Below are 15555 nucleotides of genomic sequence, written 5' to 3'. Positions count from 1 at the left end.
ATTTTTTGACTCCACTCTGGTATAGCTTCAACCTTAAATAGTGTAGCATCAAGTAGATCATCATCTACTCCAACAGGTTTTTCACACGAGATAGATGATCAAGCATGACATGTTTTTTGACAGGTCTCACAATTAATGTCAAATCAAATTCAAGAAGGATCAACAACCACCTGGTGATTCTCCCTAGGGGGAATGGTTTATTAATAAAGTATAATAAAGCTTGATGTGGTCAACATGAAAAACAAGCTTATTAGCTAATAGGTAATGCCAAAAGTTCTTCACCGCATACACTATAGCTAATCCTTCACGTTCTGTGGTGGTGGTATAGTTTAACTTATCCTTACACAGTTATTCGCTAGTGAAACTTATAGGGTAGTCTAGTTTGTGTTCACTCGACGGCGACTGAGCTAATACACATCCAATAGCAAAGTTAGAAGCATCTACATATGCACATGGAATATAATATCCTAGTTTGGTACTCTCGCGAGATTAGAGAGCTAGCTAGAGCTTACTTTAACGCATGTTGGCACTCTTCTGTCCACTCAAATACAATGAGAAGCTTGTACAATGGACGAAAAATCTCAAAATAGAAGAGTATAAACTATTTGTAGTAACCTACATACCCTATAAACCTTTGGACTCCCTTGTAGTTCATAGGTGGGGGTAATTATAAGATAGATTTTTATCTTGCTCTCATCCATTGGGAGAAACCATGGTTCTGTTTCTTTCTACAACACCATTTTGTTGTAGAGTGTACCTATACGTAAACTGTCTCTTAATTCCGTGCTTTCTCAAGAAATCCCTGAACTCATTGGAGAAATACTCTCCCCCACCATACGATCTCATGCATTTTATTTGCATACCTTTTTCCTTATCAACCAAGACTTTAGATCTCTGAAAGAGAGAAAACAGCTCACTTTTCTTCTTCATGAAATAAACCCACACTTTCCTAGTGTGATCAATGAATGTAACATAATACTTGTAACATGCAATTCTTTCAGCCTCAATAGATTCCCATACATCTGAATATATAACATCTAACAGCCTTTCATAGATATGCTTTTCATGTGGAAAAGCATGTTTGGCCTGCTTACCAAGCTGGTATACTTCACATACTTACAACACTATTTTGGGCTTGCATAGGCTTTAATTGATGTATATTCACATGACAAATGCGGTTGTGCTATACGTCAATACTTGTAATGACACCTGTTTCATGCATAAACATGGCTTCCTTTAGCTCAAGCATGTTCATGTCCAAAGTAAACATCCTACCATTTCTGTTACCCTTTGCAACCAAGAGACACTGATTTTTGAAGTCTAATACATCCTTGAGGATTGAACGTCACTTGTAGACCTTGCTCAACTATCTCTTCAACAGAAACCAGGTTCTTTGTAATATTTGGAATGTGAAGTATATCTACCAAAGCACTTCATTTTACCATCTTGCATAGACAATGGCACTTTACCAACATGAGCAATGGGATACTTTTCGCTGTTCTAACTTGAAGCTTACTCTTATATGCTCGTAAATCCCATGATTAGCAAGTGTTCTCGGATATTTGTGAAGCTCGACAAGGTTAATCAATCCATCACCTAGTTTGATCCGGTAGTTCTACGGGTGAATACACCCTCATATAATTGCAACGGTTTATCCACTCCCCCTATTTCTTCATCCATCACTCATAGTAGAATTAGATGTATAAATTTGAGCATGCCTTCAAGTATCTAAGTGTGATACTTAAAATAATAACACTGAAATCACAACACTGTAGAAATATACATTCCCCTTATCCCCCCATTCCACTATATCCCAATCATATTGCAATAAGCTATTCATCTATTTAGATTGTAATTTACTTATGATTTGTGGTGATAGCTTACAAAACATGTGCATACAGAGATGAATGGGAGCATACTAACTAAGACCCACTTATTGAGAGGACTTTGTGAACTTCAAAGAGGATTAAATATCACTAATTATCTTGTGTGTTTGAAAGCATCTACACTCTATTTATCTGGGATTGGCCACTCTATACTATCCAATAAAGGCAATGGAAGATTTCCATAGTCCTTAGACCTAGAGAGAACTATGTAAGAGTGTGTTAAAAAAATGATATTACCAAGAAGCATTATAGGAATCTTGCTAGGAAACAAAGCCTCACCTATGATGGCATGGAAAGCCTAGAAGGTCCCTCTTAAGCTCTTCAATGGTTATTTCTCTATGTAACTTGATGGAAATTTGTTTGTACAAAGAAATACACCAAACAAAAGTAGTGAACGACTTGGGTATAACAAAATGCTTTGAACACAACCACATTATTAGCAAATTACTTATAATTACAAGGGAACTTAGTTCTTGCCATTTGGGGAGGAAGGTTCATTTGTGAAGCCATATACACATGTTGAACCATTGCCACCACAAATTCATTCTTGGTTTTCTTAAAAGCTAGCAATCTTCCCATCCAATAAAGGTCCAAAATACTGCAAGCTTTGACTCTATGTGGCCCTCTTGAACATGGTTGTAAAAAAATAAAATCATAAATCTCTCTCCAACTCACACACCTTAATCATCCCTAGAGTTGTGAAGAAGATACTCATAGATGGAGACATTAGGTCTTCTAGTAGAGCTTGCCATGGCTGAGAACTTGCTTAGAGGAGGATAAAGTGACTTGAGTGGATGTAGAGGAGGAATAGGGAGGTTAGATTCAAGAGGACTAGAGAAGAGCTTTAGAAGCCTACAAATAGATTTAGAAGTAGTTAGACAGTGATTAGAGAGTTTAGAAAGGTATAGAAGTTTTCAAGAGGGTTAGACACTTGTAGAAAGATTAAGCAGAGGTTAGAAGTTTGCAAAACAAGATTAGAGAGAGATTTGAAGATTATAATAAGATTATAGAGAGGTTAGAAGGTTCCAACAAGATTATAGAAAGTTTAGAAGGTTGGAGCAAGATTATAGAGAGGTTAGAAGGTTGGAGCAAGATTATAGAGAGGTTAGAAGGTTGGAGAGAGTCAATGTATGTGTGTATGTCCCTCCCCTTTCCGCAAAGATCACCACAAGGTGGGGTTGTACTAATGAGTGCTAGCACTACCCTCACTATGTAGTGAAAGGAAAAAATAAATAAAAGGTTAATAGTGTTTCAATTAAAGACTTTTAGGGTATTTCAATCTAGGGTAAGTAAATATTCTTGCATACTCAATTATAAAAAATTATAACGATATCTTCAAATTACTAGTAAGTTAATGCTTAGAAAATGTAGATATAAGCCAACCTGAATAAGGTTGACACAGAAGTTAGGCATATGTGTGTTCAGACTTGATAACCCACAAGGTACACAAGATACAAGATTTGACATTTGTATACAAAGACTCTCAATAGAGATGTGCAAAATGATAATTTAAAATGTATATTTCGAACAATAATCAATAGATCTCATGATGATCCAAGGTTGATTAAATTTAACAACCAATTTATGGAGAGTTTTAATACAATTTTATATTAAAAGTCTTAAAGATTTAAATTGCAAAATGTCCATGATATAGAATAAGGTGAAAAATGGATAAACATAGATATAATGTCCAAAGTTAGTGGCATGCAAGGAGTCATGCTTGTAAAGGTGAGAAAGATAAGGAAAAGTAACCTTTCTAAGGTCTATAAAATGATGTAACTTCTTGCATTCAATAAAATATAAACTTACTCTTTGTATATTCTTGTGTCGTCTCTCACGTTTGCTAGAATGTAGACCATTAATCGTCAAGTGTCATTAGGAATAGAATTAGTGTAATCACTCAATAAGTTCTCACTAATTTCGAACAATTGACATCATAGGTCAGCGTAGATCATAGATTAGTCTTAGCTCCTCATTAGAGACATGATCAGATTTGAATTAGAACTCATTTGTTGCTACTAATTAGCCTCTTAAAAAGAGCTACTATTTAGCCTTCATTAAAGAAATTCTCATATGATTGAAGCCAAGTTGTTGCGGCACAAGATGAAACATACTCCAAAAAATTCTTAGTAATGTGTTTCATCTTGTGCCACAACAGCTTGGCGTCCTTCATCTCGCAACAACAAAACTGAGCAAATTTGTTTTAGTATTCACTTTTTATGAACTTAAGTAAAGGTTAATGAAAGGAAATTAACAGTATTCTTGTAATTGAGACACAAAAGTGGCTTTAAACATTAAAATGGCTCAAGTACATGCTTTTCTCAGAGATAACTTTTATACATGATGTTGAAAAGTGAGGAAACTACTAAGTTTGTCCAATGGGTATAAAGAAAAAATTGGGCAAGATTTTTAATTGAAAGTTGGATCATTTCAAAAATTGGTACTTTTTAAAACTACAAAGAAAGCCATAAAGGTGTCTTAGGAAGTTCTCCATATACTTGATTGTAAGGGGCTTAAATAATTCTCAGCATTTGACATTATATTTTTAAAAATGAATCACATATACATGGACGATGTTTTCATGGCATTTTTAACCTTTGTAAATATTCTTTAAGGTAGTTTTAGTTAAAAAGTTAAGAATTGAAAATTGTGCCAAGTCTCTAAATTGCCCCACTTAGGAAGAGCTCATACAATTCCTATTCTCGTATGGTAAGGAAAGCCCTCTTCTTACACAAGTGAAAGCTATATTCCACCTCATGTACTATGATTAGTTTCTCTGATCAAACTAGAAGTTACCAAAGAACCATGCATAGCACTGAATAGAATTAGAACGCCAGCTACACCCAACATGTTTGAGATCCTTCTCACCGTGTAAGAAGCAAAATCTGGTGGTTCGATACTCATCATCATACCACCCATTCTAGAGGCTGGCCATAGTGTGTGGTGTGTGGGGAGGGCTAGCATGGGTAGAGTCATGGATGATAGAGGAGAGTTGGGTTGTGATGTCAGAGAGAGGTAGTGATAGATCTAGGGTGGGGATTCAATAGGATAAGTGGTCCTCATATACATGATAAGCTCATAGAGAAAGATGATGCGAGTGTAGGTGGTGGTGGGAGGTGTAGGGGTGTGAGTCAAAAAAGGGCAATAGACTGTAAATGTGTGTGTGTGTGTGAGAGAGAGAGAGAAAGAGAGAGAGAGTGTAGCCACCAAGGGTGCCCATCATGCAAGTGGGGTGGGAACTCCCAAGTTGAGGAAAACTTCCAAGTGGATTGTGAACTCTCAAGGGACATCGTGTGGATCCAAAAGGAATCAATTATACACTATGTTGTCATTCAACAGCTACTTCATTGGCATGCATCAACATTTAATACACCACTAATTATTGCTAGTGATGCTCACCTACCAACCTCTCCTTACTAGATCTTGGATGCTCTTGTAGTTCTCTCATTTAAGCACTGGAGTCATTGTTGTAGCATACCAGTGTACTAGGTCTTGTGTATTCCCATTTGGCTTCTAACATAGTTTGTGTCGGACTATCTCACCGTGACCACTACTAAATGTGCATGTTGTAGTGAATAGCCTTGTAACAATGTTGAGAGGTTAATGGTTGAGTCAGTATCATGCACACCATTGTGTCTTGTTAACTTGTCTATGATTTTCATTGAATAAGAGAGCTGTTCAATTGTGTGACATACCGCCATGAATAGAACCACCTTCTTCTCCTTAGTGTACCACGTGTAGTCAACATTTGCTTTAGATTTAGGTACACAAAATTTGGGATGCCTAGTGGGAGACTAAAACTTTGGGATTCTTTGGTGTCTTCTTCCTAAGTACCCTCTCACAATACACATTCCCATGCTATTCCGGTCAGTCCAATCAAAAGTCCTCTTTCTGTGTGTCGCTATAGTCATCGGAGGCCAATCCGATTTGTACCTCCTGGAAATCCCCCTCCACCCCTTCCCACGGTTACTAATCTTGGTAATCCCACCTAACAATGGTGGAGATCAAACCAACCCTCTGGGTCTGAAACCCGTCTCCAAAGTGTTGGGTGAGTCAATGTCAACCACCTGCCCACTTTCAAATGAAGACAACATGCTCCAAGAACTAGGAAAAATCCAACCAATGTGTGGAGAAAGTAGGGTGGCGTTCATGACACAGACTACCATGTTGGTGGCCCACTAATTGCCATTGGGGCCTATGGTTTACTAATGGGCTATAAGACCTGAGAGAGTAGGCTAGCTACCACCTTGCTGGAGTTCCAAGAGCTAGCCTCCCAACTTGAAAATGCATGTCTCATGATTGAACCAAGAGGTGGGCTCGAAAACGCATGCCTAATGTTTAAACAAGGAGTTAGGCTCTACACATCCAGCCACAAACTCGGTAGAGTGGTAATTCACAACCTATGAGATCCCTAGTCATGTAGCACATCAGAAGTGTTGGCTCTTTGACACTCAAGTATGACCAACACCTATGTATGGTGCAACCTTCTGGGGGCAGACCTAAGGAAGGATGAGTATAGAGGCACTATAGGTGGTGATGTTGTCACACATGATCAAGTGTAAGCCATCTATACTACATGACATTATACGTGCATAATTTGGGGTGGTCCCGTTTGTTATAGATGTGCCTCCCTCGGCTAACACCGGAGTCCTAGGCGATTTTGGGGGGGGAGGGGGGTGGGTGCATGTGGAGAGAGAGGGGGTGAGACAAGCTAGACTAGCCTCCCTCCTCATCGTTTTCAAAATTGTTGTATCAAGGAAGAGAAAAATGCACACTCCTGCTTATCCTTTCTTAATCCAGCCCATTGTAGCCTGACAATTACATCCAAAATGCCATAATTTACATTAATTCTGGCATTTCATGACAAGCCCAACAACAACACTTGGCACAACCACCTTTGAAAGCCACACCAAAGCTCATATAGCCTTGTTGAAGCACAAGAATTTATCAGGGCAGTGGTAAGACATTTGTTAGACTAGGTAGTTGAAAACACGGAAAGAAACTACAAAAAAAGGAGCTACAAGATTAAACAAATGCTTGGCAGTTCGACCCCTTAGAGACAAAACAGCTCTACAAAGTGTCTCAAAACAAGAGATTTGATACCCCACGCTGACCCCAGGCATTAGAGAAGTATTGTTCCAAATATTTTGAAGTGCCTAGTATCCCATGGATTCTCTTGTTGCAAGTAATAAGATTTCAAACAACACTTGATCCATGGAGGGTTGTATCTTGTTTCTGACTTGGCACTTCCATATGGGCTATACTCTTCAAATCCAAGAAGCTTGTGGAGTTTCCTTTGGAGTGCACCTACCGTGGCACTATAGTTCTTAAGGTTGGCAGCTGGATGGCCGTTAAAAAACTGTTCCTGCAGTTCAAGAACATATAAGCTCCCTTCATGTATTCTTCATATAGAGTACAGAAAGAACTGTGAGCAGGGCATTTACCGCATCTTCACCACATAAATAAGCATGGATCCTTGCTGTGGCATCTTCCAACGTCAGTCGTATTCTGTACATATATGCAGAGGAATCTTGAACTTTTTGATTTCCTGGCAGGGTATCAGATGAGCTGACTGAGCTCTGCAATACACAAAACTCTTCTACTGCTGATGGTAAAATTGAGATCACTCGTGCCAGACAACGGAACTTGAATGTCACCTGTAAAACAAAGCCACATTTGTTGTCTTTCAATCATGGGAGGGTACACCTTTATTGATAAATCTTAATCAGAGCACCAATCAGATCCTAATGCAAGAAGAAATCTAACTAATCACAAAGTCTGAAAAACTGCAGCCAACTGGCTGCCCCAACACCCTGAGAGGGCCGCCTGGCAACTTGGGAGGGAGAGCCCGCACCGGGGAGGCAGTGATAGTCATCTCTACCGGTGCCCAAAAACAATGAATCAAATGGCGGACTGTGCCGGCTGACTCTCTCCACACCGGGTTAGGGGCGGCAGGAGTGTTCTGGAGAGGGGGGGGGGGGGGGTAGGTATTATTTTTGTGCTTTTGGCTATTCCTGCTATTTTCACAGTAGCTACAGTTGCTAGTAAAAACACTACCGTTAGAGTGTTGTAACTCGCCAAAAAAAAAGTGAGATAATGGCAAGCAAAAAGAGAAAGGGGGTCTGTGACAATACCTGAGGATGATTTAAGATCTCCCTTAGAGTCGAAAAAGGCACGTGTTCATAATCTGTCACTGCAATCCATTTCAACTTAGGTCCATGAAGATGCTTTCTGCATATGCCAAATGTATCTAAAAATAGAGTCCTAAAAAAAGTATATTAGCAAACATTCAATAGGAAAGATGTATCTTCTGAATACAGATGGCTGTGAGTTTTGATATTAATGGAGTTCTGTAACTTTTCTTGTGAGTGCCCAATATGTCTACGTGTCCTATCACAAAGTACATGATAATGCAGTTGGTATCTGTAATTTTTAGTTTTGCCTTTTGAGTAAGGAGGCAGGTTCGCTCCTTACCTATGCTTCATCATTGGGCATATCCTCATATGAAATAATTGCATCATGTTCTTGTTAAGCCTATCTTATTTCATGCTTTGTCATTATAGGAGTCAAGATGCAGGGCACCACGGCCTGGGTAACATGCTTTGTTAGCAATGTGTTTTCTAGATATTCAGAAACTTATGTCACATGCATCCACAGACTTACATGTTCTTATTTAAAATTGCATTTAAAAACCCCTTAACAAAAATAGAATTTTGAAGGTTTACCTTTAAACAAGTACTTAAAAAACCCCCTATGTTAAACCCACATGCTGTCATGCACACACATGCAGCATGCAATTATGAATGGACCTTGGAGGCTTGGCTTTTTAAGTTCATGTATGGAACAAAACGCATGGTGCCATACATACTGTACACAATAGGAGATAAAGAGTACGGATACTCAATGCAACTAGGATGTTACCTGTGAGAGAATGTAAAGGTTTTGGAGCCCACTGAGGCAAACGCCCACCATCATCAAGAATCCTCTCTTGAAATGTTCTGCATACAAAAAGAACATTTCAACACTAAAGGTCACACGGATCTTGTCCATAAAAACTGTAGGGAGCTTTACATGGAAAGAAACCCGAAAGTACCTTTCGCATTTTTTAACTAGCTCGCAGTTGGATGACAGTAGACTTATCTTGCTCTCATGCACAAACACAGCTTCATAAATTCCAGTATGCACTCTGCATGTCAAGTTGCGAAACTTGATCCAATCACCGGGTGTGGGCAGCTGAAGAGGAAGCTCTTCTATGGGTATGTCCGGAACAACCGGCAATACAGTGCCAAGAGGAGGAAAGGACGAAACAATCTCCCTCGTAAGAGGGGAAAGGCCCTCTGGGTTCGTTTCTGCTGGGAGATCCTGGTGGTGGCTCTCTCTCCCTTGTGTATCAGACCTATATTCACCAGAAAATCAGCATGATTATAAAAGAATATTTCTTGACCCAAGTAGCAAAAACTCAAAGCATGTAAACAAACTCGATTTCCAAGCTTTTAAGACACTTACGGCACTGCCAAATAAGAAGGTGGAGCATCTGTGCCATCCCAAACATACAATATGATAGTATGAGTAGACTCTCGATGGTCTACCACCAAGATCTGTCACACAAACCACAAGGCCTTCACAATTTAAGAGTATGTCCTTGGAAAGCCGGTATAGAAACACAAGGTACTCTACGTCAAAAGAATTCATCAAATCAACTCCTTGAAGTGTACAAATTTTCAAGGAGGAAAACTGACTCTTACATATGGAAGCAGGAATCATGTTGCACCTGGAACCCCTGCTCAGCAAACTCTCTTGTCCTGATAAGGACATAACATGGCTAGCATATGAAATCTAGACAGAATCAGGCTTTTGGCAAGGTGTGAAGCATCCTTAAGTTAAGGACACTTCACATAACATGAGTAGCATATGAAATCTAGAAAGATTTCAGGTTTCGACAAGGTGTGAAGTATCCTTAACAGGACACCTTGCAACTATAAAAGCTAGGGCTTGGCTCACTTGGACACAAGTCATTGTAGTAACTTTGGTCTTGAGAGTGCCATTGCTCTCATAATGGCAGTCATGGAGGGATTGGGTGTAACATGTAGCGGAGTTATGTGTAATGAAGGATCCTGTCACACAAAGTCTCACACCGCCTTCTTTATCCTGAGTTTCACGAGTCTTTAGCAATCCACTTTTATCACTTCAAACTTTAAGAGATGAGAGAGAAAGAAAGAAAGAAAGAAAGAAAGATATATTAACGTCTACGAGAGGCCAAAGTCGGCCTACGAGACAAAAAATAATACAACTGTGTTCTTCCGGTCATCGGAAGAAAAGAAACAAAAGAAAAAGTGTGCATGTGTCTGGGTACAACTGTGAATCATCATGGATCGGTGGAGCCCATATACAAACAATATAAGGGGGGTGGGGATGTGGATGGAGTGCTAAGGCAAGATGCATCTCTATATGCTGAAGGGGTAGTACAAGCATGCTATGCAGATCTATGTCTAACTCCATCCAGTGCCATAAGAGGGATATAAGCTATCATACATTGCCGATGCTGAGGCTGTGAATGGCATGAACATGTACCCTGAGTCTGAATGAAAGCGAGCTAGCCTCTCCTGTGTCTCCATCTGGTGTCTCATTCGGATAGCTGCTATCTCTCGCTGACAGAGTTGGGGTGCTCTATGTCCAGTCTGTCTAGGTCTCCTCCTGGCTCTCAATTCCTCTGCTCTCTGTGCGGTCACCCCACGTGGTACATCAGCTGGCACTGGCATAGCTCTCTGGAAGAAATCTGTGAGCTGGGACTGTCTCCCACCCCTAGTGGGAGCAGGTGTCTGGAGGAGTCTCTCTCGAGAACTATGAAGCTCTAGTAGTAGTCCGCCAAGCTGTCGCTGGTCCGAGGCCTCCATCAACTGATGTAGTGAAGAGTGCTCCTCAAACAATCCTGCATATCTATCTCTGACCCCCTGGTGGGCTCTACATCTACATACAAAGTGATCCTCATTCTCCACCTCCTCGCGGCACAATCTGCATATCCGCTCAGCTCTGGGAACCCGTACCGCTCTCCCAGCCTCTATCTCTAGCTGATGTGATGAGACTCGTAGCTGTCCAATAGCAACGCGAGAGCTGTGTGGCATGTATACATCCATGTACCGCGGTCGATGTATAAGCCCATCCCCTGAGATGCTCATAAAGTGGTCTCTGTAATACAACATCTTCGGTGGTAGTGGGCTCTCTGGTGCTGTCCATGTCTCCTGTATGTAGCGCTGCCATGTCCTGTCTCATCACTCTGTTCCTCTCATTGAGAGAGAGGTAACCCCGTGGAGCAGACTGATCATACTGAAAAGGTGGCAACCGCTCAATGTCTATCCCATGATGTGAGAACCACTGTAGCATCTGTGCATACCAAGATCCAGTGTGTCTAGCCTCGGCCAGCTGTCTGGATGCCTCAAAAGCTCGGCGGGATAATCTCTCCGTGGGCATCTCCCTCATCCTGTATATAAAGGAGATCGTCTGGAACAATGCCTCCACTGCCATAGGTGGTGCAGCAAACTCAGCTCGAACAATGTCGTGCGGGACGGATGGTTTGCTGCGTATCATCCTCGAGAGCATCAAGATCTGTGGTCTCTCCAGCTGTACCCATGTGGAGGCTGCAAGCCCTGGTGCCCAAACCGCTGCTGCATACATCAAGGCTCGTGTCACTAATGTATCAAAGAGACACCCCTTCGTGCGGGGTTCCTGAAAATGTGCCTGATGACACTGACGCTCAAGGCCAGCAAGAGCTGCATACCCCCGGGTCACTCTGTCTCGAACTGCCTGAGCCATGGAGAAGCGTCCAGCTGAGCTAGTAAATGTGATGCCAAGGTAAACATAAGAGCTCACCACCTCGACCCGCCCTCCTGCTAATGTGAGAGTAGTGTGGCTCCTGACTGCGGGTGAAGTGTGGAAGATCATAACCTTGGTTTTCCCAAGGTTCAATGTGAGCCCCTGCTGTGCGCAGAAGTCATCAAGAGACACAAGGTGTCTTTGAAGCCCAACCTGCGTGTCGGATACCAAGACGATGTCATCAGCATAAAGCATAACATGGACAGTAATACCTGATAGCTCAACCCCAGAGCCTCCTCCCTGTGTGATGTAATCGACCACCTCATCAATATAGAGCCCAAAGAGCGTGGGGGAGAGCGGGCACCCCTGCTTCACACCAATGGTGCTAGCAACTGTGTCGGACAAGCCTCCTGGGCATCGGACTCTCCCAAAGACCTGCTCATATAGCCTGTATATGCCCCACATCATGTCTGAAGGTATGCCTAGTGTCTGTAGTCGCCGAAAGAGGCGCTCTCTGGGCACAGTATCAACTACCTTGCGGAAATCCACAAAGCAACAATAGAGCCGTTGCCTCCGTGCCTTGGCCTGATCAATCAGGCACCTCAATGTAAAAATGTGGTCGATGGTCGAGAAGGCTCGACGGAAGCCTGCTTGGCCTGCTGCTCTCAATCCCCTAGCCTCTGCATGAGTGCTCAGCTTTGCCTCCAAAACTGCCCCGTATAGTTTGGCCAATATATGGCCAATCATGATGGTCCTGTAGTTCCCGGGATCTAGTACATCTCCCGCTTTATGGATCGGCACAATAGTGTGCATCGTCCACTCAGCCGGAAACCCCTCTGACAGAGCTCTGTTGAAGAGATGAGCAAGAAATGGTGCCAATGTATCAATAGCATAGATGAGATGCTCTCCCTGTAATCTTGTATGATCTGTCGCCCGTCCATGTTGGAGTCGGCATATGGCCCTCCTAACCATTGGTGGGGTGAAGAAGGTGGAGACTGTGGAGCATGGCTCTGTGGGCTGTGGTATAGGGGGCTGTGCAGGCACATCATAAAGTCTCTCTGCATATGTCTGCCAGGTCTGAGGATCGGCAATAGGTGTGGGAGGACGGGGCTCTCTGAGTCTCCTCCAAGCAGCAGCATCATCTCTGCTCATGAGCATGTGATATGTGTCCCAGTACTGAGCCTCCTCATAAGCTCGCCGCTTACGGCGGGTGAACCGTGAGAGTATGCATCCTCCTCCCTGCCTGTCTCTGGGTGATCTCCCCACGAGCCCTCTGCACTTGGAGACTGCGGTAAAGGTTTCTGCACTCATCATCATACCATCGGTTCTGGGGCATGCTCCCAGATGTAGGTGGCCATCCTGTCTATATGTGGTATGGGAAACTCCTCGCGGCTACGGAGTGCAGTACATGTGAGAGCTGGGAGGTGAGCATGGCCATGGGTGCCGATGGATCTAACGCAAATAGCTGATCATGAACATGATAGTCGTACACCTCGGCTAGGTCCTGAGTGAAGTGAAAAATAGTGCGTGGTGGCTGTATGATGGGTGGGTGGGTCTCCAATAAGCTCCTGAAAGTGAGGGATAGGTATGTATGATCCGCCCCAATGGGGCATGGTGGTACGGTGAAGTGAGACACCATATCTGCTACCTCCCGGGATCCCATCACATAATCCACTGTACTACTGCCGCCTCCCACTGGAAAGCAAGTCAACCCACCTGAATCTGGCCACTGAGTCATCCCGTTATAAATAACGAGATGGTGTCGGGCCCCAAGCTCCAGCAAATGTTGCCCATATCCAGTGCTGTCAGCTCCTCCATCAGCGGAGATCCGAGTGGTCCCTGTATCCTCTGTAGCTAGCGGCTCTAGTCTCAAGGGATCCTCAAAGTCATAGATCTCGCACTGTCTGCTCTGAGTCCGTGCATTGAAGTCCCCCATCAAGAAGACTTCTCCCAGTGTCGAATAGTGTAAGATCTCCTCAGATAAGACAGTATAAAGACTCACTAGCCTCTCCTCCACCCGGCTCCTCGGTGGTGGCAAACCGCGACCCCTTCGGAGGAAAGTAGCAAAGGGCGATATAAATCCATCTGGTCTCCGAGAGGCGTAAGCTAATCCACATGTATCTCGCCTCCGAGTCTCGTGCTACGACTCGAACATGGTCATGTAACCCATGCCTGAAAAGCACTGCAATACCTCCTGAATCTCGGGAGGTGGCCTGTCTCATCCCCTGTCGATGAGCTGACTCCCACTGAAAACCCTCAACCCGTGGTAAGCCCCTCTCCGGGCTCTCATGTGTCTCTGTCATCAAGATGATATCCCGACCCTCCATCACCTCCTCAAGTCTCCCTGGATGTGTCCATAGGACTCCATTACAGTTCCAGATTGCTATGTGTATCTCTTTGTCTTCATGTTGTTTCCTCCGTGTCTCATAGGCCAGATGGCGCTATTCGACCCTCTTCCCATCAATGTAGATGTGACCATCCCTATAATGTGCCTTCTTCCCTTCTTTGCGTGCTGCCTTGATCTTCGGCATGCATAATCTTCTGTGCTCCAGTTGCATCCATGTGAGGTCATCATCGAAGTAGATAGGGTCCCCTGGCAAGCTCCTCAAGATAGCCTAAGGTTTGGCTAGCGACACGCTAGCCAAACCCTATCATGTCCTTATTATTGATACTATGATGTATCTTTGTTTTAGGGTACTCCACTGGATTGTATAACGACGGAATTCAATGAAGAGTTAATCCTAGTGGGAACTCTACATTAACATTAATGAATTTACTAGTCTAAGAGTGTTAAGTTTGATACTAAAGCAATAAATTTGATACTAAACTAACTCTTCATTGTTAATTAACTATTTGGTACCAATTAAAAGAATGAATTTTATCCATCTGATTCATGGCCAAGGTAATGATAGTTACACTGGGCAAGACAGAGCTATCACAAATTACAATACCAAAGTAGTAAGTAGCAAGCTCAAATCAAAGTGCTCTTAGAAGAAAAACATCTCCAACTAGAACAGGTTGTAGAGGTGGCATGCCCTTCTCCATTGCCTATTCAATCTCCCTAGAACTATCTCGTGCAACCAAGTTGATCATAATCCTTAGCTCTAGGCAAAGTTGAATTACACACACATTTCTATACCTAGAAATAGTCCTTCGGAATACTTATGGCGATTCTCGCTTCAACAACATATGGAAACAAGCTAGAATGGATTCTCTGTGAATGTTCTTCATGTATGTACTATGAGATTAAGCATTCTATAGGCAATAGGCCACTTATGAGCCTTGGGTGCACAACTGGCCACAATTTAAGTGTGTGTGAACACTTATGGCCTTGTATATAAGTCACTTTCTCTCATAATGCAATATACTCTTCCATTGTGCAACAGAGTCTTGCTCTTGCTAATTACCTTCTCTAACGCATGCTAGTGAGTGTGTGAGTTATTTGAGGTGAGAGGAGGGACGAGGACCCATAGTCCATTGCAACGGTGTGATACTGCTTGCGGGAGATGGCGACGGAAACTGCTACCCACAGAGGTTTACAGCTCTTGAAGAGGTGTGCTTGAGCTTGGTCATCAGAAATATCCCCCTCGACAGTTGTAACTCACGAAGATAAACTCCCGTGAAGAGATGTTGAATATCAATGCTCCACTCTCATATTATATTATCCAGGCACCAACTAGCACATTTTTGTATGTGTAAGATTCCTCCCTCCAGCTTTTGAGGTGTAAAGGTGTAAGAACCTCCCCTTCTCTTCTTGTAATTATTCCCCTCTCTGAAATAGAAGAAAGATCATGTTTTTACCCTGTTTTGGCCTAGAGAGAGAAAATATATAGAGAGAGAATCCTAAATTGAGATATCT

The 15555-nt window shown here is 42.6% G+C and overlaps 1 protein-coding gene across 2 annotated transcripts in view; it reads right to left on the bottom strand.

Moving 5' to 3' along the window:
- Positions 1 to 6829: 6829 nt before the first annotated feature.
- Positions 6830 to 15555, bottom strand: part of LOC147614617 (protection of telomeres protein 1a-like) — a 73560-nt gene continuing 64834 nt past the window's right edge. The window contains exons 5-10 of one of the 2 annotated variants that reach the window (XM_086779892.1): positions 9393 to 9484; positions 8980 to 9282; positions 8808 to 8884; positions 8021 to 8079; positions 7331 to 7543; positions 6830 to 7251 (exon numbers count right to left, since the gene is read on the bottom strand). In XM_086779892.1, coding sequence (XP_086636018.1) covers positions 7009 to 7251; positions 7331 to 7543; positions 8021 to 8079; positions 8808 to 8884; positions 8980 to 9282; positions 9393 to 9484 — 987 coding nt within the window. In that variant the 3' untranslated portion in view covers positions 6830 to 7008. The remainder of the gene's footprint in view (positions 7252 to 7330; positions 7544 to 8020; positions 8080 to 8807; positions 8885 to 8979; positions 9283 to 9392; positions 9485 to 15555) is intronic. The other variant, XR_015262932.1, reaches the window with a different exon arrangement.

This window comes from Cibotium barometz, chromosome 41 (assembly GCF_041138505.1).
Source record: "Cibotium barometz isolate CiBa-2024 chromosome 41, ASM4113850v1, whole genome shotgun sequence".
NCBI classification, from domain to species: domain Eukaryota; kingdom Viridiplantae; phylum Streptophyta; class Polypodiopsida; order Cyatheales; family Cibotiaceae; genus Cibotium; species Cibotium barometz.
The sequence above is the reverse complement of the archived record's forward strand: the minus strand, read 5'-3'. Positions and strand labels throughout refer to the sequence as shown.